Source organism: Gymnoscopelus braueri (assembly GCF_963280865.1).
Source record: "Gymnoscopelus braueri genome assembly, chromosome: 11".
Lineage (NCBI taxonomy): Eukaryota > Metazoa > Chordata > Actinopteri > Myctophiformes > Myctophidae > Gymnoscopelus > Gymnoscopelus braueri.
This window is the reverse complement of record NC_137613.1, coordinates 20,036,183-20,062,278: the sequence shown is the minus strand read 5'-3', so window position 1 is coordinate 20,062,278 and position 26,096 is coordinate 20,036,183. Positions and strand designations below refer to the sequence as shown.

The following is a 26,096-nucleotide window of genomic DNA, read 5'->3' as shown; positions in this document are numbered from 1 at the left end:
GTTAACATGTATGTACATGTGCGCACGCACGCGCACGTGAAGTACAAAAACACAAAATAGGTTCGTGAGGAGGTAAGTGGGTTCATGCGTGGGTAGCACAAAGCACATACTGTAGACAAAGAACACAGGAATAGTAACCATGCCCACTGTGTACGTGCACGTGTGTGTGCACATGCACGTGATGTGTGCACTGCATGTCCCTGCGGACTCGTACCCCGTTTGTTTGTCATTCAGCTTTCAGATTCCGTCTTTCTCCCCTTCACAATGCCACCATCTCTTTCTTCCCTTTTCTTTCTCGCTTTCTTTCTGTCCCTCTCTTGCTCCCGCTCTCTCTCTCTCTTGACACACTGCGTCTCCTAGCAACGAAAGCTTTTAGCACTAAGAATAAATGTCTGAGTCACGACAAATATGATCGGTCACAGAAAGTTGGGAGAATGCGTTTCTTTTTCTTTTTTTCTGGCCCTGAATGTTTGCGGCATATTAGGCTGTTCGTGTCCCACCAGAGACCTCTCTCTCCACAGAGCTGGATCCATGTCCTTCTTGTTTACAGTGAAGAGGACGTGCTGTTGCATGTTCCCTGTAGCAGTGACAGCTTGCTGCGTCCCTCTGCAATCAGCAGGGCCACCCCATGTGCAACAAAGTTAAATATATTCACATTTTGACAGGAATGACCTACATAGCCGACTTTTCATCAACGTGAGATAAGATGATTTGCAAAAAATATTGGATATAATTCTCCCATCATGTCCAACAGTGGGTCTACTGGGAAGTAAAGTAGACAGGGTAACCTCAAAAGAATAACACTTAAGTCCTTCTCTCAGAGAAATGGATGATAGTTGCGTTAAGACACCTTTTATGTACACAATTTTTATCTCTCCCAATTCATATATTTTATATAACTCGTTTTGATTTTGTTTGGAAAAATATAGCAAAACTCGACAACTGAAGAAATGTTAATTGAAAAACTGAATTAAAAATAAAATAGTTGGTTAGAGTCAGTGGACACAGAGGCTCTTTGAGCCTAATCTAATCATGTTAGTTTTTAACATATATAATAAGTTGGGATGCACATAATAAATAAATACAGCCAGTGAGCTTTAATGTGTTATATCATGCCCTGTCTGAGTATCTGTATATTGTTTATGTTGTATTATATGCTAAAGCTGGAACAGCCAACAGGCTTTCATGCGTTAGATCCTGCCCCGTCACTGGATCTGTGTATCGTTTATGTTCCATTATGTCTTCCTGAATTTGCGGAGGGAAATCTATCCGAGGAAAAAACAAATCAACTTTTAGGCTAAAGAGGAGCATCGAGCTTCATACAGGTTATCGCTAGTTCTCATAGCAACAAGAGGGAGCTATGACTGTTGCTTCCCACAGCCATCTGTTTGGTGCCGACTGCTAAAAAAGAAAAAAGGCTTGTCGGAGAACACAAGGCCTTAGTGTCTGTCCATGTGTGAAAGGCTCGATGGTGGCTTCATCATAAGATCATACCGCCACCCCTCCTTCACTGTCCCCTTATGACAGACTAAAAGAACATGAAAGCAGCTTGAGGAAAATACCAGGCTAACTTGATAATCGTGACCGCATTCATTTACGCTGGCAAACAGAGGGACAAGGGTCATTCGGTTTGAACTGAGAAAGTGAGGGCGTAGAAAACGACGAACGGGAAAAGTGCGGTGGAAGCCGAAATGGATGTTCAACTTGTAGCAGCTGTAATGGTTTCCTGTGACTGAAGGAAGCAGTAGATCCATTGACTTCCAGTATTTAAAAAATACATTAAATAAATATATACACACACACTTTTTTTGTGAAGAGAGACGTGAGAGAGTAGGGTAGTGATATGCAGCAAATGGTTCATCCAAGATTTACTTCCTTTGCCTACTGGGAGCGTGCACAAGAGTGGTTTGCAAGATTAGCCAACACACCCTCTTCTAGACAGCTTGCCTCCTTGGGGCCACGCTGTAAAAAAAACAAAAAAAAACAGCATTTTTCTATGCACCGCCTTGTCTTCCAACCCCATTGACTCTACATCTACCAATCACCTAGATGGCAGCATGTCAATGACGGCTGCTAGTGACCCGATCTTGGACTTACACGAGTCAGAGGAAAAACTCAGCAAGACGAATGACCCCCGGAGGCCATGATGAAGCCATTTGCCCATTTCTACCCCAGACTGGAAGAATAGTCCACTCTGATTGACACGTTAGCTGGGGGAAAACACGCCATTTCCTGTCTTGCTCTGTCCCATTTACAGACCATTACAGGCCAGAAAACTCATTTACCATTAGCCTACAGAGTTAACCCCGAGCCACCTGTATTCTCCTTCCAAAAGAAACACAGGTTGTAGTAGAAGCGGTGACCGGACGCGGCCGAGGCTATTTTCAACTCCTTTCTACAGGCTTGCTTTTTATTAGTGGCCCCCCGTTCTGACGTCACGTTGCTTTAGAACGCCGTCGTTAAACAACCGATAGCTATCGTAACAGGAGGCCATTGTCTCAGCTGCCTACGGTCACTTAGACTAAACACAAACCTGTCGCCCCTACTTAACCTCCCCCCCAAAAAATCATTTCTCTCTTCCCCAATTTGAGTTTTTCACGCTATGTTCTCTCCATTATTTCCTCCCCCTTTATTTTTCCCTCCCTTCCTCCAATTCTTTGTTGGTCTATATTTAGTGGATGGAAAAGGTCGACCGGTGTCTGTCTGTGGGCCTAATGGTGCGGAGGGGGGAGAGAGAGAGAGGGTGCGAAATGTACCTCACCAGGCTAAAAGGCGGTGAGGTTGCATGGTGGGTAGAGACACCAGAGACACCGTCGGAAAAAGTTACAAGTGCCCGTGCCCACAATGTATCTATCCTCCTGTCTAACATTTTAGTTGGACAACAAACTGAAGCAGTTCAACTCCTCCTTGCTCACTCAGTCACACTGAACAAGAGCCCAAATGGCTAAAATGCAACACAACAGTGTTGATTTTGACAGCAAATTCTTATTTAGTTTTAGTCATATTTTAGTCACCTGAAATGTTTTACTTTTAGTCTAGTCAATCTACAGTTGATTTTGTCAACTGGCCATGATGGCATCAAAATGACTTTCACTTAGATGCACGCCGAAAATAGCCGATCTACAAGCTCACAACACATCGCAGATTAATTATTTTTGGTCTTGACACCCGCTCGTACCCATGATGACTTGTTTTAGTTCTACTTTAGTTCTTCTCCACTGCAAAACATTTGTCTAGTTTTTATTTGTTGACAAAATTGTCAGTATATTTAGTCATAGTTTGTCATCTCAGCTTAGTTTTTATTTCGTCATTTAGTTTTCGTAAGTGAAAAAAGGTAGTCGACAGACATTTTTCATCATAGTTTTAATCGCCTAAATCAACACTGCAACACAGCATTCATGTGAAGAAACTCTGCCAAGCTAATTTGAAGGCAGAGTCTGGGCAATTCTGGATATTGTGTTGACCTAATGGATAAAATGTGTAATATTTGTGACGGCTGGACTCTGCTATTATCACAAGTAGAGATCGGGAAAACAAAAGGCAGGAAATAATGGAGACTTGGTACAGGAAAAGGGGGAACCTCCGATGGGAATTAACTGGATTGGTGTGTCCACACAGAAAAAGAAAAACAACATAACTCTTCTATTGGGGACAGAAGAGTCAGTGAGAGCAGAAAATAAAACCGTACACTAGGCAATTGTTCCCTTAGAAATATTGAATAGCGTGGTTCCCACATTACATTGCATGGTAATGGAGAGATGGAGAAATAAAAATACTTCTAAGGGTGCAGGTATATTTTCTCTATATTGCCCTGGGCCAAGCATCTGGGGCACTTGTTTCTGACATGTGCATACACTACATTTTTGGAATAGCAGAAATGGAGATATAGAGAATAAAGTAGAAATCGACACAACACTTGTCTGATAAGCCAAGTTGTTTCTTACAGGGGTGATGAGACCATCCCCAAACTCCCATTATGAAATGAATGTGCCCGTAATTGAATTAAGAATTGTTCCCATTGTGTTGGGGGAAGCCCAATAAACAAAAACGACAATGTCTCCAAATAAGTGAAATAAAGCCAAATTAAGCCATTGTGAATTTAATGAAGGCAAACGCAATTGTTACTTCATCCCATGGAGTCCAGAGCGCAGACAGCAGAGTTGTTAACTATTGTTTTAAATGCCTCTCCGTTGATCTCATAATGACGGTTAAAAGACAGCAGTTTCAAAGAGGACGACGCCACAATGGCTCGCAGCCAGGGAGCAGACACACACGTACACACACGCGTGCAAACACACACACGCGCAAACACACACACACACACACACACACACACACACACACAGGGAAGAGGGGAACCACAGCAGAAGAGAGGAGAGCTAAGGATAAAGCAGTGAAGAAGAAGAACAAGAAAAACACTCCAGTGGAGATCAAAGGAGCAGAAGAGAGATGGCTACAGGTGCACCATGTGAAGCCTGACCTCAGCCGCCTCATGATCCCTATCTCCAACATAAGACTGATGGTGGGAGAAAGGAGGGAGGGAAAGAAGAGAGGTTGAGAGCGAAGGGAGGGCGAGCAAAAGCAGAGAGAGGAAGGGGGAGAGGAAAAGAACCGTTTAAATTGGGAGGGAGAAAAAAAGAGAGTGATGTGTGACTTGTTGGAAGCTCCTGTAAGTTTAAACCCCCAGATGAACTAGACTAACCTCGGTGAAGCACTGAGGTAAAACAAAAGTGTATGTTTGTTGATCAAGACAAATTACATTCATTGTGGAAGTCTGGCAGCGGACATGATGGATCCTTTTACAGGCCCGTGTCGGCCAGCGTTTCAGTGTAATGAAGGTAGGGGCAAAAAAACAAAAGCCTCAACAAGCACCGAATCCCCAAAATACTTTACAGACCCACGGTTCAAAGCTCCTTCACTTCCTACAAGTTTTATATTTTAGAAAAATACTTTATTTGTTGGCAGGAAATAAACAATGTGTTGCGATGTAACGTGAGATTATAAATCTCTTCAACCAATGTTCGGAAACTATGACATTCCCAAAACAGGGACGATAGGGTTTGTATGGTTAAAAGAGTTGTCAGGTCTTTTTTGTGACTTGCACGGAGCAGTTTTGGACAAAAAAATACAACCTTATTTTGTCTAGATATACAGAAAGTAAGAAGGGAGCGAGCAGGTAGGGATTCCGTGTCTTGAGGACAAGGCAGCACGGTCTGAACCTCACACCTCGTAACCCTTTACTTATAATAGCCTCGGTTTTAAATGGTGACGCTCTTCAGTATATTACAGGTAGGGAGATGTTTCCTACGCGTGGAGACAGCTAAGCTAGTGTAATCAGTGACACGACAGCAGCCTCTCTGACCAGACTCAAAGCCGTCTCGTCCTGGTCCTGGAAGAGCTTCACTGCCTGCTGCAGGCACCAAACACTGTTATTAAGTCAGTCCTCAATTGGCGTGCTTGTTGGTGGATAATTTTATGAAAAGTACCTAAGTGTCATGAATGGGTCCATTTCTTTTCTTTTACAATGGCATTTCTAACCCTATACATTACAGTATGTTAGTGACATCCATTAAAGATATAAAACCTCTAAACCCAGGAGGACAAATTTAACGCATCCTTATAATACAATTAATTAAAAAAACCTTGCCAGGATTTGTGACGTGTTCAGCACCAGTACAAGACATTGTGCAACAGGCAGGATCCAACAGGTTCAAACCAAGAAAATAGGTAGGACAAACGAAATTGGTGGCTATGTTGTGTAAAAACACCAAAATGGCTTAAATGACACCAGTAATTATCAAAAACATCAGCACGCCTAAAATGCAACCCAGTCAGTTTGGGGCATATTGTGACCTATATTACCAGAGAGAAACTATGCAAGCACACGCGCACACATGCTCTCACACAGACCGAGGTGTTTCTGAAACTGGCCTGAACATGCCTTCCACCATAGAAAATGACAAGCCTGTAAAACATCCAGCTATAATGAGCTGCTGGCTACCTGACTGACTGACTCAACAAGTCAGGCTTACTTCCTATAGACAGCATGGAACGTTGGCTTGGATCATGTGTGCATGCGAGTGAGAAAAAGTGAGAAAGAGAGTGCGAGAGAGTGAAAGACAAAGGCAGAACAAAGCCATGGGAGGTCATATGCGGGAAAAAAGGGGATAATAACAAGAGAAAAAGAAAAAGACGGAAAAAAGGGAGAGAGAGCACTTTAATGAGCATTAAAGTGAGTCGAGGTAAAGCACGAGCAGGATGTTTCATTTCGGAAGTGCGTTGAAGCAGTATTGATTCAGCTAGCCAAGCCTAGCTGATCTGTTGCACAGCAACACACAGTCTTCATAATAAGTTGTCTGTTGTTCATTCTGCTGCAGGTAATAAGGTACTGAGGCTGACGCCCAACAGACTGAAGCCAGTCAGTCAGCCAACCACTGCCTGAGCCATATCAGCAAAGGCAGTGAAATCATAAGCCAGGCTGCTCTCATTAACACCATGGAATGTGGGATCATATCTTTGCTAATACAGCTTTATCACCCTTAGTAGTATTTTCCTCTGTGTTCTCTGAGCCCACGGCCTGCCCCCACATAGCTGGAACATTAGCGATGCATTGCGGCAAGAGAAAATGTGAAATTAAATTAACAGCATTAGTGCACATGCACACACACAGACATGGCACTAATGTCTACAAATCCCTCTTTAACCACTTTCAACGAAGGCGTTCCCATTTTTGGCATGTGATTAGAGGCGGACATTTTTGAATTATGTAATTTCCAAGCATTCCAAAATATATACACGTATATTAATTTTTTTTTTAAATTGCTGATCTATAGCAGAGCTTGTATATAGGCTATTTTTGCTATATTCGTGTATAGGGCTTAAGTGGTTAAAACACAAAGAAGTTCAATCGAAACATTCAGGATCAGAAATGATGTGCAGCCTGAAGAATGCACAGACAACGTGTTAATTGTATTGAATAGTAAATGAGCTAACCAGAAACAGGCTGCAGGCTAATAAAGAATGCATGAACAACATGATTATACCGAATAGTGAGTCAACCAGTCAGACATAAAGAGGCACAGACAGGCTGTTATGGAACTGGGGTGAGAAACAAAGTTGTGGTGGTGGAAATGGTGGAGGAGAGGGGAGTTCAGAGGGAGAGAGAAAAAGAGATGATAAATTTCTTCTTTTAAATCTGGCTTCTGTGTTGTGGTCTGGCTGCCAGACTACTTTCATTTTCCTCCAATAACACGCGCACACAAGTGCACAGTCACACCACACACACGGGGTCCAGGCTGTCGACAATAACTTGGGTGACTTCAACTGTTAGATTAAGCCATGTGCTCTCTCTCCACACACACACACACACACACTAATGTCACCACAGCCCAGAATAGGAGCCCACTGCTCCAAATCCGTGGCCCTAGAGGAGTGAGTCAGTCTAGTGATTCCTGCCAATCACTTTTCATCTGGTCCCCTGGCCTCGTCTCCGCCGCCCTGCACTAAGGCGGCTCTCCTCCTCTCAGCATCTTTTCCACGCAGACAAACAGTCTCCAATGCCTATTAGCGCTGGTTGCAGCTAGCTACTGGTCCTGCCCAGAAAAACACTTCCATTAGTGATATAGGAGATGAGATAGCAGGAAAGGGGAAATTAGAAAGATCTGCTGAAATTAATGAGAATGTGGAGGGATATTAATTCTTTAGAAGAGCTTATCTTTTTACAGACATCTTAAAATGTTTTGAAGAGCTGATCTTTGAACATCTTTTAAATGTCTAAAACCAAGATTCTCTTTAGCAAAATGAGTAGGAATGAGAATTAATTCTAAACCGAAGATCGAGAGGACAATCTAAATATTTTATTTAAAACATTACAGCTGCTGCGTTTCCAGCTAGGAGATGGTCTCTCGATCAGAGCCTAGCAACCACAGTGTGGATGAGATGCTCGTGTCTGACAGGGATTTGGAGACCTCGTCTTAAAGATCAAGAATTGGATTGTGACACCGAGCTGGGTTCCCTTACACAGAAACCAGCTCAGCCAAGACACACTGAGGAAGACTTAAGGCTAACTCTCAGAGTCATTTGCAGTTTTTTTTCTCCCTTTGCCGTGGGGGGCAGAGATTTGGTTCCACCAGTGCTACCACTATGCTGTATTGGGATGGTTATTGTAGAAATGTCAAAAGCTACTGACTGGCGGGCTGGTTGGATCTGGTTTCACCACGTTCCTCTGTGAACAAATGTCAGTACGCTGCCACGGCGATTGGCTGAGCTGTCCACGTTTAACTTCTTGATAGCTCCATTCATTGAAGAAACCTGATTTGGTTTCTTCAGCCTTGCCTAGTTGACTCTATTTCAACTGATACAGGAGGGTTAGTAAAAAAAAGAACCAGTGCCTTCTTCTCTGATAAAAAGCAGTGGGACAGAACCTTGTCCAATAGGATCAACAGTCATTTATTTTTAATTTCTTTTACATTTTATTGGATACTTTCACATCTTTTTCCACTGCGATCCAAAGAATGGCCAACAAGTGTAATTTCTTCAACATGACAAAGTGATTAACGGTTCCAGGCCTTACACCACCGTCTGTGCATACTAATGCTGAAAACTTGTGAAACGGGGGACTTTCTACATGTGTCACGTCTTAGTCAGTCTTTCCTTATTGGCAGCCCCCCCATGCTTCTTAATCCTCCAGTCTATTGCATTAAAGTAAGATTCTCTAGTCTCTAGACTGAGTGGCTCGCACTCTCTCTCTGTGTAAAAACATTAAAGACAGGGGCACGCTGGCGTCACCGCAGGGAGATGGCAACCCCAAAATGAGCATGCTCCTCAATAGCTTTAGAGGGGGAATTACAAGAGTGTGTGTGTTAATGCAACGCAGGCATCGGCCATTTACATGAGCGTGTGGGTTCCAGGGCCTCTCACATAATGTTTGTGTGTGTGTGTGGGGGGGGAGGGGGGGAGAATGGAGGAGATGAGTGATTGAGTGAGCGACAGAAACAGAAACCAAACTCAAACATTATGTGTTATATCAGAAATGCAGCACGCAGGAATACAATCTCCCATTAGAAATGGATTACTTATGTGTCCTCAAATCACTGTAAAATCACATGCCTGGTATGTGAGCTTGTGGGTGGGTGTGTGGTCAGTTCGCTAAATCCCCCCAGCTGTGATGTAGTCTGGGGCTGTAAAGACTGCAGAGACTCTCGGGAGCTCGAGTAGGGGAGTAGTTTGGAAACACGAGGGAGAGGAGGCGAGAAAGAGAGGAGTGAGAGAGGCCAGACTAACTTTATGGCCCATCTCCGGTGTTGACCTGGTCAAATGGTGCCATTGTTATCAGTGAAACAATTTATAGCCTCTCTTGTGAAGTAATTTATCAGACCAGGCAAGGGCCTGACAAATCAACCCACTCATAACAAAGTTGAGGTAAAAAAAAAAAAGAAACCAAAAAAGAAAAAAGACAGGAACTAAATATAGAAGAGAAAGGGTATGGGTTTGGGAGAATAAAACCCCTTTCTCACTTGCATGTAGAGCGGGTAATACACTGGTCTTTTTTGCATCCTTTTTGAATATGCGCCGAGTTCGAATAACTTGACAGTGTGTTGCACTGTCAATGTCAGCTCTCCCTACCTTGTCAGATTACCGTTAATGTTCTCCCGCCTAGTGAGTGTGAATGAAAAAGCGTGCGTTTACTGCTACCGTCATGACAGTGCTTACATAAGACACATTAGTTCTGTGAACAAACTGCTGTTATGTGAACAAAATGCTTCCTAAAAACAATGTTGGTGTAAGAGAGTCACTGGTGGAAAAAGCTCTTGTATGCATACTGGTGGAGATAGCATGGGGGTGAGAGAGAAAGCGTGTTACGTTGAGGTTGGGTCAAGAGAGCATCGGATGAGAGACGGCGTGAGTGAGTGTACTGGGTCAGGAGAGCATGGGATATAGTGACAGTGACCTTATGTGACAGCGAGGCTGCCTGCAACAGAGGCGAAACTGTCCAATTAACAAAATGCTTTTTGTTAAAATAAGTGTTGATTAGCTTGTTTGTTCACTAACGGGGGTCTTTCCATCTCTCCAGCTCTTTCATAAGTCCAAACCAATCAGGCTTGGACTTATTGTAAACGGAATAAACAAGTGGAATTGGAAGTGATGAAACAAAAAAAAATGCTGACAAAATTGGAACACCATTAAATCAGCTGATCAACGACATTTGTTGAGTTTTCTGTCCGGGCGATAAAATTGGTATCTTGACCTAAATATGAATTTTCTGTTTACTAAAGGGCTGGAGAGATGGGGAGACCTGTGTTACTGAACAAACACTATAGCAACGATTACTATCAGAATACAGCGTTAACTTTTGAACAGAACCTTTTTTGAACAGAACCTTTTTTGAACAAAACAATATCACCTACACTGCAGTGCAAAGTGTTAATCACTTGGACCCAATATACTTTGGCGAAAAGAGCCCCCAAGGAGTCTAGAATAGGCCCCCTCCTTTTGTCCATCACACCAAACCTCTTTGCGAAAAATTGCAGATCTACAAACTCACAATGCGGCACAACACAACACATTTCTACTGAGATGTTCCAGAATAAGAACACTAGGGTTCATGTGGTGAACCCCCCCCCCCCCCTCAGTCTTTGTAAGCAGTTCTGGATAAGAGTATCAATTACACATGTCAATTAACAAATAATGTGTGCTCATAATTTATTTAATTAGGGAAGGTCAATAAATAAAATACAAAACAATACTTTCAATAGCTAAACAAGACAAATATTTCACTACCCTGAAGTAGACATACTGACTTACTCAGAACAGTATCACTCCACATGATGGATGGAATGATTAATCCATACATCAAAAATCACTGGTGGCATCCTCTAAACATTTTCATGCTGCTGAAATGAGCAGTCCAATGCCCTGTGCCATCTGATGGCCCCAAACCACCTCCCCTGTCCAACTACTCCTCTTCTGCGCTCACTTCCCCGCAGTCTAGCTTTGATCTGTCCAGAGGTGAGAAATCTGCTGTGACCTGTCAATGTTGTGTGAGGTGTGCGTGTAAACGTGTGAGAGAGGGTGCACATTCTGTCTGTCCGTGTGAAAGAGAGACAGGCGCTACGTGTTTGTGTGTGTGTGTGCGCGTGCGAGACAGAGTGCATCCATTTGGAGTCTGTCTACTGAACTGCTGTCTGTGTGGAAGAGAGAGATGCAGGTGAGTCTATGAGAAAAGGAGACTCGGTGTGTTTGTGTGTGTGTGTGTGGGAGAGATAGATAGAAAGAGTGAGAGAGACTGTCTGCGTTCTCATCGTGTCCGCCTTCAAACAGCCCTGATCAAGGGAGGGCACGTCGGATCGGAATCTCACCAACAACACACTGCTAACACAAACATTCATTTTTTACGGTGTGGCTCTGCAGGATAATAGCTGTCTATGAGAGGGTCTGTCTGTCTGTCTGTCTGTCTGGCGCCAATCTCGCAAAACTCGGGACCGATGAGTGCCCAATTTCCTGAGCACACTGCCAGTAGGCCACAGAAGTAAAATTTTTCACGTTTCATACTTTTGTAAATATTAAATAAAAAATGTATAGTAGAAGACTAAGTAGTTGATTTCCATAGGGCTGTGATCAGGCTGAAACCTTTTGCAAATTTGGAGTCATAGATGTCACAGGCAGGCCACATGAAGTCCAGATCCACTTGGAGCCATGCCATGTGGATCCTGGGATCATTATGATTAGATTTTTAAGTAGAAAGCAAACACAACCTTTGATCACAAAATCCACTCATTTACTCATACACACTTGCCCTCTCTTTCGAACACAAACTAGTTGGTTTCTCTAATACACGGTCCCGCTCAGACAGATAAACACTCCCCCCCTGTACACACACACACGTCACACAGACACACCACACACATACAGACAGCCACAGAGACCTAAGGCGAGTTGTAACAAACCATTGGAGGAGAGCGGAGATTGGGGGAAGCTAACCACAGGGTTCCCACTGGATCCATGGCTGGTACAGTGCTACAGACCAAACAAGACACCCAGACACCCTTCACACTCTGTGTCTACTCCAATGTCTCTCTCTCTCCATCTGTCTGAATGTCATTTCTTATTCCGTCTCCCTCCGTCTTTGCGTCTCCCGTCCTCTGCGTTCTGTCCCGTCTTCCATGTCTCTTGTTCTTTGTCTACCTCCTTCCGTCTCTGGGATCCAGACAAGACAATCGCTACAGGCATATTGAGTAGGTGTGCCCGCTTCTCACAGAGAAAACATGACCCATTTGACATTGTTGGCCTATTGCTCAACAATTGAACACTCTTCAACACTCAACACTCAGAGGATGAATGAGCAGGTAGCGGTTCAATTGCTATGCTGTAAGGGTTGCTACTTGCTAGTGGGTGAGCTGGCAGCCACAGGGATCAAGCCTGTGAATTTTTAACCCATTCAATGAGGCAACGCATACGTTTCACTTTAGATTTCTTTGGCTATTCAAAAATAGCAGATATACAAGCTGGAACAAAATATTTTGAGATGGGGGTCCGCAGCCAAATACATATCTAAAAATGTTTTCTAAATCCAAACAGTATGTTGCTATATCAGTGGTGATCCAAATTTTTCATGTTGAGGACCGCCAAAATTATATGTATTTGGCCGCAGACCCCCATCTCAAAATATTTTGTAACAGGGGCCCCGGATTTCGTCTTTATACATACATGCTGATTACATACTGATTCACAAGATGCATTAACACCACCAGAATTGGGATGGCCATTTAAAAAATAAAAACGTAACCGGTAAACGCAAGTTGAATTGACATTACAGATAAGAATAAAATTTACTATTTAGAATAGACAAATGTCACTAGATATCTTAAACACACTGTTGTATGAGATGATGTGCAGGTGGTGGCAGACTGACGGATGAATATGTGGCTAATAAACTGCTAGTTGGAAGAAGTCATCGCAAGATAAAGTTGCATGTGGCACTTTTCACAATTCCACACCTATATTTTTACTTTTATCAATAACGTGATTAAATTAAATTTCTTAATGGGGATAATAGGGTTGTCAGAGTTATGATCCTTCCGCAACCTTTAAAAGCAAAGCAAAAGGCTACTAAAGGCCTTTCTTAGCCTTGGATATTTCACATTTTCAATTTGGTGGTCTGACCAAAAGAGGGAGAAAAAAAGAAAAAACAGGTAGGCCATGCAAGAGTACACATACAGGAAACCCCTGGCTTGGTTAGACCCAGTCCAAACAACCACAAACCCAGGCTGTGCTGTGTCTCTCAGTTTCCACGCTGGCCCCAGACAGCACGACCACAGCAACCTGCAGGTTGGCCTTTCCCTCTACCTTTAACTCTGTGTTGGGTTGTTTTCTGGGCACTTGTGGTACATTTTTTTCTGATACATTGCACCGAATGTAACACTGCAGAGCCAAACCATTAACTTGTTTCAACTGGATAAAAGCAATTTTAGCTCCTGCAATTAATACATTTTAATTTCACTTGGAATTCAAATGAATTTCACTCGGAATGAAGTTACGATACAGATGGAAATCGCAAAGGATTTAAAAAATGTTTCCCAAAACCTCCAGGAATATTAATAATGTAATACTCAAACTAAATATTCAGGATTATCAACAATAATGCAATTCTAGATTGTGACGTCTTCATAGATGTCTTAATGACTGGAAATGTCATTTCCAAATGTGTTGGTTCCTGAAAAGTTATTGGGACTTTTACAACGCCTCCAAAACTGCAATTCCTGTGTAAAACCCAGTGGGGAAGTTAACCGCCTCAGCTTCTCAAAAACAGCCAGAAAGAAAACTGGAAGTGTACTTACTGTACATCTCACCACCACTCACTGGTTGACTTTATAACAGCCAAAATTGACACCCTACCTGCCTCCCCAGTCAACCCCTCTGGAGTCTGTCTACAAATAGCAGACAGACTCAGACATGCTGCCTTGGCTGAGGTCAGCACCTCTCCTTCTGATGATCGCTACACCCAGTCAAAACAACCGAAACCTGGGTTCTTCCACTATCTCCACCCTCCACAAGGGCACAAGCAAAGACACTTAAAAACACTTAAAGCTTTTGGAGTTGGCACTAGTGCTCCCAACATCAAAAAGCGAGGAGGTCTCTCTGCCAGACTTTCCTACGCTGTGCATCTGCAATTCAATGCTAGGCCCACACTTATGTCAATCATTGACTTGGGAGCTCTGCTTCTCTCCACACCCTTCCTAGTTTAGGTTAATGCCCAAAAACAGGCACAGCAACATAAATGCAGGTTTTCCAACCAAAACGCTAAAGTATAGGGCAATATACTGTACAACTGGCAATATATCGTACAAGCATCATGCTCTCTCACCGACTCTTTCTGAGGAGCTCCTATGGTGAATCAGGCTCTTTCCAATGAACTATAAACGTTTCCTCATGGTCAAGTCTTTGATGAGACTACAGCTGACTGGCTCTTCTTTCACTTCCTCCCTTAAACATGACATTACATATACAATAAAAAAACATTAATTATGTGGGAAACCAAACGTAACGGTACAAAGTTAGTCTGTATTCTTCATAAAATGACAACCTAGCTTGGTTGTTGAAGCGAAAGGGAGCAGCTGGGTTATGCCGGAACCTCAGCATCCTGTCAGGTGTTACAAAGATAGCAGTTACTCCCTGAAAAGCCTTCCTTATCAGCTCAGTGAGGCGAGTCGTTGGTTCCACTTGGCCTGTCTTGTCCGTTCATCTGCTGTGTCCGCTGCCACAGAGCCTGGCTCTGACTCTTGAGTGCATGTGTGTCGGAGAAGTAGTGATCCTGCAACTCTATTGATCCAGAAAGTCGGATGCACACAATCATAAGCTCTCACAGGTTCAAGCCAACAGAGGCAGGCACTGAAACAAAGACATTTTGTGGATGACAAGCACATCCTTTCAACGTTCTCCAAAGCTACAAATAACGTCTCAAGAAGAAGCCTGCATTTTGTCTAAACCTAGCCCATACTTCTCCCTGGGAGCTATAAAACTGAATTCCTCAAACTAAAATTACACAGATCCCTGTGGAACACCTAGTCTTTACTCTAGACAGGCTCCCACAGGGCTGCAGGTCAGACCTTTTCCATAATCAGGCATGTGATGTGAAATGACCGGCTGCACAATGTTAAGCTATAAGTATTGTTTGCTTGCCTAATGTATGGTCTACTCTCTGCACACATGTCCACAACACAGGATATACAGTACAAATGGATTTGGAGAACAGTTCTCCAAATCCCTAACTGTATATCCTGTGTGTATGTCAGAAAGATATACCACAATGGCATTATATAATTGGTTTTACATCATGTGACACCAACCCGTAACAAGCCACATACCCTCACAAGAGAGCGTGCATTGGGACTGAACTATCATTATCGCTGTTGAGATATTTGGCATGTCCATCTCCCTCTCCCCCCAGTACCACCTAAACTACACCCCCCCCCCTTGCCATTGCACTATGAGCCAAAGCAAAATCCTTGAATGGATCTCGTGGTCAGTAAAAAATGGCATCTTATTAGAATTATAAAAGAGGGAAGCTTCATCGCAAGCTAAAGTTAACCAGTACAATGTCAAAGACTAGCTTAATCCTCTGTGTTAAAGTTATGCATTTACAGTAATTTCCCAATGTCAACATGGGTCATATGAGAAAGATTGGGAGCCCCTGATTTATGTATTACACAGCCCTACACTATGAGTCTCTATTCTTGGCAAGCAACACATATCTGTCATTTGTATATCTGCAACAAGACCAGGGTTATGTACATTTAAGCTTAGGGATTTGGTTGGAAGCACAAAAAGCAAAGCGAGAGAGATGAAAACACTGGATGTAAAAGTTGGTCCCCCGTAAAAACTGTCACATCCCAACATATCATGAGCTCGTGGAGATTTTTCCTTTTTCAAACTCGTAAAAGGGTTTTCCATTTTTCGCCGACATTTAAACTCTATGCACTGGATAAACCTAATTAAACCGGACTTGCAAAGATAAACCATTTCCTACACAACTTTCTAATACACCCATGGTTTATGTTTTGCCCTGCTCTGACTGTGTTTTCTCTACTCTATCACTGCTCTGCATGGATTACCATAGTCATCTCTCACACACACACACACACACACACACACACACACACACACACACACACACACACACACACACACAGGAAAAGAGGCCTTCTGTAGCATCGAGGGACAGCATGAAAAACAGAGGCTGGGGTCTTAGTTCAGGTGGTGGGGTCAGCGTCCTGATGACAGAAGAAAAGCTAGACGACACACCAGAGAACTGTTGACGTAAAGCTAGACGACACACCAGAGAACTGTTGACGTCACTGCAATAGCGACCAACGGTACTTTTTCCACACCTTGCTTTCCTAGCCTGGGACCATCAGGTATTAGGAATGTGGTTGGGTCAATATAAATAAGCTGGATAGGAGTGTATGAGCAAGGGAAAGGAATCACCTGTGAATAGCATACCACTTTTTATATCATTTTTTTCTGTCATGTTGTCCGGTTATTCAATTTAGTTTTTTTGTCTGCAGACAGCAGAAAATGGTCAACATTGCCACCTTTTCTGTACCCCTCTCCATTAAAAAACTGTATTTGTTCAAGGAAAGTTACTGAGAACAAATGGCCTATTCTAGCAATGGCCTCATTCACACTTAGGCCTGATTTATAAGTGCCTAAAATAGCCATCTACAAGCTAGTTAATTTATTTATTTATATTTCATAATAAAGGAGGTATTTGTCAGGGATGAGCTTCAGAAAAGTATTGTATAACAAATAGAAACTAGTCATTTTAAAAGATATATTCACAGTTAAAACTGGCACAGCTAAAAAGAATTGGAAAAGACATGTCATGTCCAATCAAAATATTAGTTTTATGTATGAAATGCTGAGACTGAAACCAAGGACATTTTCTCTATGATTTTAGTTGGTCATCTTTTTCTTTGCAAAGACTAGTTAGTTTTAGTTAACTATAAGAACTATAAATCAGGTTAAAACATAAATACATCAAATGGAATACCACTCAGCGAAACTTACTGGGGTAAATATCTCTGCTCGTCTTTCCTCTACTCTAAATCTCTGTTCCATCTTCATCCACCCCATCCCACATTGTATTTGTCTGATTGGTTCTTTAATTCTTCCTATTCATCCGTTTAGTGTAATGTCAAATGATCTTTTTCATATTATTATTATGATGAACTTTGCATCACTTTGTTCCATCTTTGTGTATTCTGACTTTCCAAAGGAACAGTGTATAGAATGTATAGAAGACGTAGTGTAGACACAAAAGCATAGAACTCATACCTACTGTGTACTCGTACATTACATCTACATTAGAATTAATCATAATGATCTCCAATATTAAAACCATACTGTACAATAAAGTTTCTGTCTTGTCCCCCTGCTCTCCTCTCTCTCTCACACACACACACACACACACACACACACACACACACACACACTAAATTGGAGTAGAGTGACAAAATGCCATCTAAAATGGACAATGTAACATGACATGCTAGTATCCCCTCCAGAGTGTATATTGCTTGTACACACTGCCATGTCAACTTCATGCATTTTTTCACTTTTTAAATGTTTTGACATATTTAATTTAATAATGGAAGTTCATGAGGCTCATACAAGTCTGAAACCTTGCCCAAATTTGGAGTTCTACATCATAGAGATGCGTCATAGACGCCTGACGTCACAGGCTGACCACATGAAGTCCGAGTTACCAATTCGATACACGCTATTCGTTACATCGTATTTGGATCCCAGGGTCCACGTCATTTAACTTTTTATTTTCACACAACCTCAAAAATCTCAAACAGCAGCTGTGGTTCCAGAAATCAGGATGAAAAGGTCAGAACAAAAAAAAACACATTCCTGTGCATCCGTCACCTAAGTGGCTTCCAAAATTTTGAAACAAACATCTCAGCCTCAACTTGAAGTGCAATCATGCTCCCTCCCTATGCTGTTGGTGTCAACGCTACAATTCTGGAATATTGGTCGGTCTCAGGGGAACTCGTTTTTTTTCTCAAGGACAAACAATGCCTATTGTTCCTTGAAATGAGTTCTATTTTCCCTACCATGGGTAGAGCCTTTTAGTCTTGCCTGCATTATTATTACATCTACGCAGATTTGCATGAAAGATGTCTTGTTTTTCTTCCTGTAATTACAATGGGCTGACTCAACAACCCGCAACCAAATGGATTTCCTCAAGGGCAATTTGGTTACGCTGGTAAAAGTCAAACAGTCACTTTGTTGTGAACACAGGCCAACCACATCAATGTCAGGTATAGCCGCACAGTGGCGGACATATGGGCGCACGCGCACACAGACATGAGGAAACACATGTGCGGCGCGCATACACTCCGAAGCACATATGGTCAAAACAGCAGGCCTGGCCTGCCCTACAGACGTACCACCATCTAATTGCTCATGTACAGCTCCATTTAATCCATATACACATACATACAAATACACTTTGTAGCGTGGCTCGGCCCTCTGGCTGGTCCATGTACAGCTGTGACGTCTCACATGTGGCGTGTTGTTGATACAAGGAGTAACACAAGTGGAAAATTGGAGCTGGTGGGGCCAGACGGCTGACTTCCTGGTAGGAAGAGAGTGGAGGCTGACCCACATATATAACAGGCCATAGGCTGACGCCATGACCACGGGAAACAGAAGGACAAAAGACCTGTGTGGTGCTGCACTGAATAGAGCTATGCAAGTAGGATATATATACCATCAGATGTCAACCGAGGGACTGGGAAACCATGTGTGTCCTTAGATATATGCCAGGTTGAGAGTGTAGAGAGGGTAGAATATTGACCCAAATGGATGCTTAGTGCTTACAAGTCAGGTTTTACACTCTCGTAGTTATTAACGCCAACATTTAACCAAAAAACAAACAAACATATACAGTGGGTTGTCATAAGGGCTTGGGATTCCAGGTAGATTCTCTTGATATTATGATGGGGATGGGTGGTCCCTTAAAATGTAAAACTAAAATAACTATAATAAGGCCACATTCACACAGCTTGCCTATGAGTTGTGACATGTGTCAAGTTAAAAATAAGATTGGTTTCTCTATCCACCTGAGGAATACAGTGTCTGTTGTTCTTCTCAATAAGCCAACCATATGCTGTGGGCATTGGGCAAGTATAATGCAATAATGGCTGTTTTAATAGCATGGTCACAACTTCATATGGATTTTAAAGAGAACTTAAAAGAATGCTGGCAACCCAGGTTACACTTTTGCTACGTATGTGAAATACTGGGGGGCTGACTGCTATTATCACTGTGGCATACATGTTGGGGGCAGAGAAAAACACGTCTCCCTTATGTTTAATGTTAATCATTAATAACAGAAGAAACTCCTACAAAAGGGCCATGGGTAGGTAGCTCTCAATTGACTATATAAACAAAAGCAAAACATCATAAATAAACCCAACAAATGGGACTAGCAAATGTTTCCTGAAACAAAGAAGAAAAAAACACGCCTACTTTTTAAACCAAATTAAGTGCACTTTGCTGACCTGGGTGATTATGGAAAATGTTGTTTACACAAATGCAATGAACTACAATGGATTTTCACACAAGTCATATACAAAATATCAAAACAGACCTCACAAATACATATCCTGATACTCTTTGGCAGAGTCTCCCTTATAAGTCGGTATGGTCTGACTGTACACACACAGCTTAAGAAACTTACACAGCAATGTTTTCACACCAGATACCTGGAAAATGCAACGTAGCCCCAAATTTAATGTCTGAATGTACACCCTTGTGTCTGATAGCCTACAATGTGCGGTTTAAGGTCCAAAGACAGGTTGACCCAGGTCCTGTTGTAGCAGGCTGTATTAGGCCTAATATCAAGGGGTTACATACCCCACAATCTTCAAAACCGTAAACATATATTCCAAAACAATACATACTCATATTACCTGTATATTAGTTTGTGAGGATACACATCAATTTGATAGACCAAATATTTTGATAGACCAAACAATAATAAAACTTAAAGTTTAACAACGTTAGACTCGCTGACAAGTGGGTCACCTTAAGGCATTGCATGGTTATAATGTGTATACCTGTGATACAATTGTATATATTATACAAGTTGTGCTGTCGCGTGGTATTCCCCTCTCAAATGTCGAGTTCCAAGGTTGTTGGAACATTGCCGTCCCTAGCTGACCACTCAAATGTTTTTAAACTGCTAGATGGTGCCTGCCCTGGTTTTAAGCATCTAAAGTCACGACAAACTAGCCATCAAGTCATGGGCAGCAGTCTGCAGATTAACTTCAAATGCGGTAAAAAATTAAATAATAATAAAAAGGTCCAACCAAAACATTATGGATGTGAATGCTACAAACGGAGCTGCACAGTGCTTCGTTCCAGTAAATAGACCGAATCCTATTTTGCGTGCGCTTCTAGGTTAAAAGATGATGAACTAGAGTTTAGAAGGTTCACCCACATCTCTAAAGTTGTCGACTGACAACCGTGTAACAATGTCACGTCTAACTGTGAAACAATATAAACCGTGTTTATGTCTTTAGTGCTACATTGTCTTAACAACTCGCACGGAATTTATAGTAAACACAGAAACGTTTCCACCGTGTGGAATGTGTCCCCGTTCTCTAATCTACGAAGCTAAACTATCTCCTCCTGCTAACTTGCTTCTACATTTGACTAAAGTTTGTACAGCGCCCGTTAAAAACACTCCGTGGCCGTTCACACAACAGTTGAAAGGAGACAAAGTGATGTAAGTGATGCTAACTTTGCACGTTTTTGCTGAAACAATGACAAGAGTTTTTTTTTTTAGATGAATCCATTCCAGCGCCATAATTTGTCACACTTTCTCTGGAGCAGCGGAGCAAGAGAGACGAGGAGGTGGGGGGGGGTTAGTTAGCGAGGCTAACTGTGTTAGCTTAGGAAGCTAGTCTACACACTGTTGTTTCAAGTTGTTTGTACATAAAAATAACAAAACTTGTCTGTAAAAAAAAAAAAGTTTCTTACCCGAATCTCCCGGGGTTTTCATTGTGTGGGTCGCAGGTCTTGTTGTTGCGCTAGCCTGGGGTTAGCTGGTTAGCAGCAGTAGTGACTGACACCCACTCCTCTCCTTTACAGTCCGGTGCTGTGAGCGTCCCGAGCGGCTTTAAAAACACCGAGCCTCGCCGTTGTAGCAGCAGCGCGAGCTTTATGCTAAAGTAGTTCAGCCACCCCCTGCCCCCCTCCTGGTTACGTTCTCACGGAGAGAGTTCCGCTAATTGCGTACATACGCGTCGTTCGCGACGTTTCTCGCGACAACTTTTGCCCTTAAAAAAATAAACCAAAACAAAATATAATGTATCTATATATATCTTTGTTTTTAGTGTTGTTACGGACGGAGGCTGAAGGAAAAAAGTTGTTGCGCTGCTGTCTGGCCTCAGGGGGGGAGAAACCCACTCGCCAGGATGTGTTGAATGGCGCAGCTCTAACTTTGAGCGAGAGAGGTAGACTCAAGAGTGGGAGAGAGAGAGAGAGAGAGTCGTGCCGACAGACAGAGGAGAGAGAGAGAGTGGGGGAATGCACCGCGGCTGCAACTGAACACAGATCTACTATTTCAAGCCGTTTGTTACAACAATGTTGCATGATGGTCGACTCTTCCCTTCCACCACCTCATCCTTCATCACCGATAGTCGCAACAAAAGCGCACCGCAGAAAAGAAAAGTATCATCAACCCAAAATGGAGAAAACACTGATTCTCTTCTTTCCTCTCCCACCACTTCTCTCTCCGGCGCACAGACTTTTCTTTTTCCACTCTCTCTTCGTATTATCAACCAAGTACCAACCCCCCCCCCTTGGCCCCCCCCTTTTCCTCTCGCTCTGTGTCGGGGTGTCGTGTTTCTCTCTCTCCTCTCTGCCACACGGGGCCGCCCACGCCAACCCGCCCGGCCGAGGAGAGGAGGGAGAGGAACGGAACGCCCACTTTGTCGCTCGGCTCCGGTTTGGCGCGTCACGTCGTTGCCGAGGAGACTCGTTGCTGCCGAGGTATCCTGTTTACCGGTAAATGTGCACTAGTGTACAACTGCAATAACAGCTAAGAGAGCCGCCGGCATCCATCCATCCAACCAAGCACGTTATATGTTCACGACTAGACTGTGTGTGAAGGCGATCAACAGGTGATTTTAAATCACAGTGCAGGCCAGGGGTTGTGGTGGCTGAGGGTGAGAGGGATTATAGCAAGAGTCAGAGGACATTGCGAAGTGTTTATTGGCATTATATTAACCCCCCCCCCACACACACACACACACACACACACACACACACACACACACACACACACACACACACACACACACACTCACTTGAACATAATTTACACTCTTCAGAACTTGCATTCCTCCAAGAACTGTGTGTGTGTGTTTGGGTGAGTGTGTGTACAAATGTGTGCGTTGAGGGTTAGGGAGAGATTGATTCGGAGGAGAGGGGTTAGAGGTGAATTGAAGGGTAGGAAGGGAAGTAACCTGTAAACGAAAGTGAGTGCTGATTGTTAGCAATCTTTGTTTTTCTTTCATTCTATCTCTCTCACCTTGCTTTCTTTATTTCCTTCCACTAACCTACACATTCCTTCCACATTGGTCACTTTGGTCTCTCTATTCTCTCTCTCTCTCAGTCTTTCTGTCTGATCTCTCCTGGTCTCTCTCTTTCTCCTCTCCGTATGTGTTTCTCTCCGTCGTGCTCTCTCCTCCATCTTCGGTTGCCTCCTCATCTTTGTTGAGTGGCAGCGTGTGGGAAGTGAAGGCCAGCCAGCAAGATGATGTATTTCATGCCACTGTCACACTGTTGCACACCCGTGGCTGAGTGGCACAACAGTGTCAACAGCACGCACGCACATGCACACACACACACACACACACACACACACACACACACACACACACACACACACACACACACACACACACACACACACACACACACACACACACACACACACACACACACCTCTGCCCTCTCTGCTGCCATCCCCACCTCCTTTCGCCTGCATACTTTAATGTCATCCTCCTACGCCGCTACACAGGAAGATCCCGAGTGTTAACCACCAAACCTTCTAGACTTTTAGTAAACTGGACCTGAGTTGGCTCTGTACTTGGACCGCTTTTTCCTGTCTACAGCTAAAAATCTTCACCAAAAATACCATAAATACCCTACTGCTATTTTTGGCTATAATGTTCCCCCTCAATATGGATGCTGTTGGGGTTAATTTAACTGACAGTGTAACGCCCAGAACTGCTATCAAGTCGACGCACACCTACTCAGCACGGCATGTCTCAGTACATTTTTCAGTGTCCGTTCTGGTGGGCCAAGCAGGGCTGAGATGGGGCCAAAAATGATGACATGTAACACTGCTGACTATTGATGTACTCGGATCATACAGCATGATCTGGGCATACGGCCATGTGATAAAGAGGAAGATACGCAAGCACAATGATTAAGATTTTGTCAGATGAATTGCACTTCAACTTTTTTGTGTTTCTTCCTATCCTTTTAGCTTTAACGTCTGACTGTACCATGTGCTGTTTACATTTCTGTCTAATAAAAGTATTCAATCAATCAATCAACCAACAGAGATGAGTGAATCACTACCTATACAGGGGTATGTGTCAACCCTCCATTGTATAACAACACTGTCTGTCTGTCTGTCTGACTGTACAAGTGGGGCCAACAACTGAATAAATCATTACATATTTCCAAGTTGTAAGATACAGAGCATCCTAAAGTGGAACTTTTCTGACGAACAGATGAAAAAGCTCCACTGGATATAACAGTTTACTGATGAGACAACGACAACAAGGAGCCCACAGTGTCCACGACACTCAAGCTGAACCCATGTCAGCGATGTTGGGAGATGAGGTTGCCTGCTGCATGTGAAAAGAATACAAACAAAGGCTTAGCAGGGGAGCCTCTGGCTGCATAGGTGTGAATTGGCGGGGTGATTGAGACTAATTGATCACAAGACTCGCTGGCAGTTCATTACCATGGTGCTAATGACCCCACTCAGTAAACAGGAGCAGTAAATCATTTCAGCGATTCATCATCGACTGGTGAAATGATGTAGTCCTATAACTTTTGATCAGTGGAAGTCATAAATAACACGAGAGGGCGAATACCAGAACTTGCTGATAAGGCTTACACAATAGGACATCACAACTGATTAATATGGACATTGTAAGTGCAATTACCCTCTCTTTGGCTGAATTGAGAAAGTTAGTTACTGTATTTAGGGTGACCTTAAGGTGGTAGAAGCTCAAAAATCTTGACTAATTTGGAAAGATATGATTTTCCAAAGACCTGGAAAATGTAGATATTGAATATGTATGCTGCCAGTATGTGAAGAGAGATTAAAGAGTTAAAGTCATTGATTTGTTAACAGCTCTAAAATGTAGAGATGACCCTGTTGATTAAATGTTATTTAACAATCAGGGACATCTTCTACCTGCTATATGTCATGTTTGTTTTACTTTTGTGGTATTAATCAGTCACAAGCGTGACTGACTTGTTTCCAAATGAAAAGCAAAATGAGAGCATAATCCCCATTTAATTTATGTCCAAAGAGATGTAAAATGAATGGTCATCAACCATTGTCTTTTTATTAGTTCCTGAAAATGTTACTTTTATTGCAGAGAGTCTAGAAGGACCTGCTACAATATAGCATTTGCATTTTTATTTGGCTCTAATTAGACGAGCATGTTGCTGCTGAGGAAATCTGCAAAGTTTTTAACATGGAAAATGGGGCCTGAGGGGGCAATAGTAAACAGAGCCACACCCCGGGTGAGCATGTGCACACGCACGCGCGCACACACACACACACACACACACACACACACACACACACACACACACACACACACACACACACACACACACACACACACACACACACACGCACGCTAAAGTCTCTAAATTGTAGTGGGATAGGCCTCTTCACACCAGAACATCTGTATGCATAAAAAACAGACACAAATACACACGCGCGCGCACACACACACACACACACACACACACACACACACACACACACACACACACACACACACACACACACGCACGCTAAAGTCTCTAAATTGTAGTGGGAGAGGCCTCTTCACACCAGAACATCTGTATGCATAAAAAACAGACACAAACACACACACACACACACACACACACACACACACACACACACACACACACACACACACACACACACACACACACACACACACACACACACACACACACACACGTTGTTGTTGGATGTTTTAATGAAGCCAAAATATATAGTGTATATGGATGCACAGTTAAATGCAGAGTGTTCATTGAACCTTTTCAGATGTGAAGGTTACATGAACGCTGTGGATTTAACTGTGTGGTAAGAGTGAAACTTTCGTCTCTCTCAGGGCTTTGTGCAAAGGACGGAGCAATGACGATATTTTCCATGTCACACTTGGTTGTACGTCCCTTGAAAAAGAGGTCAGTCAGTCTGTCAGTCAGTGTGGATGTGTGTGTGTGGGTGTGTGTGTGTGTGTGTGTACTTATTACTTTCAAGGGACAAATGTCCCCTCGGTCCCTTCGAAGTGGTTGTTTTAGTTGAAAATGTTTTCTAGAGTTAGGATGACAATTAGAAAAAGATTCAGGTTGGGGTTGGGTTTAGTATAAGGTGACATGTAGGGGTTAGGTTTAGGGGTTGGAGTAATTCCTGATTTACGCTCACAACGCATTGTGCTGCAACGCGTTGTGACCTTTTTAGATCCAGAATAGTAATACCAACGTGTGTGTGTGTGTGTGTGTGTCTCAGCGAAAGCTTGGAGACAGTGGTGTGATCAAACAAGACAGACAGACGAGATTTCAAAAACAAAGACAGACAGACAGACAGACAGGGAGAGCTGATGAGGAAAAGAGCCTGGAAATGGAGGGGAAGGAGAGAGGGAGGGAGAGAGAGAGAGAGAGGCAAGAGAATTTCAGGAGGAAAAAGGATTTAAAAAGAGGGGTCAGGAGAGGAGAGGAGGAGAAGAGGGTAAGTAGAGGAGGGGGGGGGG

At 43.0% G+C, this 26,096-nt stretch overlaps 1 protein-coding gene across 1 annotated transcript in view; it reads right to left on the bottom strand.

Moving 5' to 3' along the window:
• erf (Ets2 repressor factor) overlaps positions 1-21,839 on the bottom strand; it is a 38,719-nt gene extending 16,880 nt beyond the window's left edge. Inside the window, exon 1 of the mRNA XM_080442002.1 lies at positions 21,052-21,839. Coding sequence (XP_080298128.1) covers positions 21,052-21,073 — 22 coding nt within the window. The 5' untranslated portion in view covers positions 21,074-21,839. The remainder of the gene's footprint in view (positions 1-21,051) is intronic.
• Positions 21,840-26,096: the final 4,257 nt, after the last annotated feature.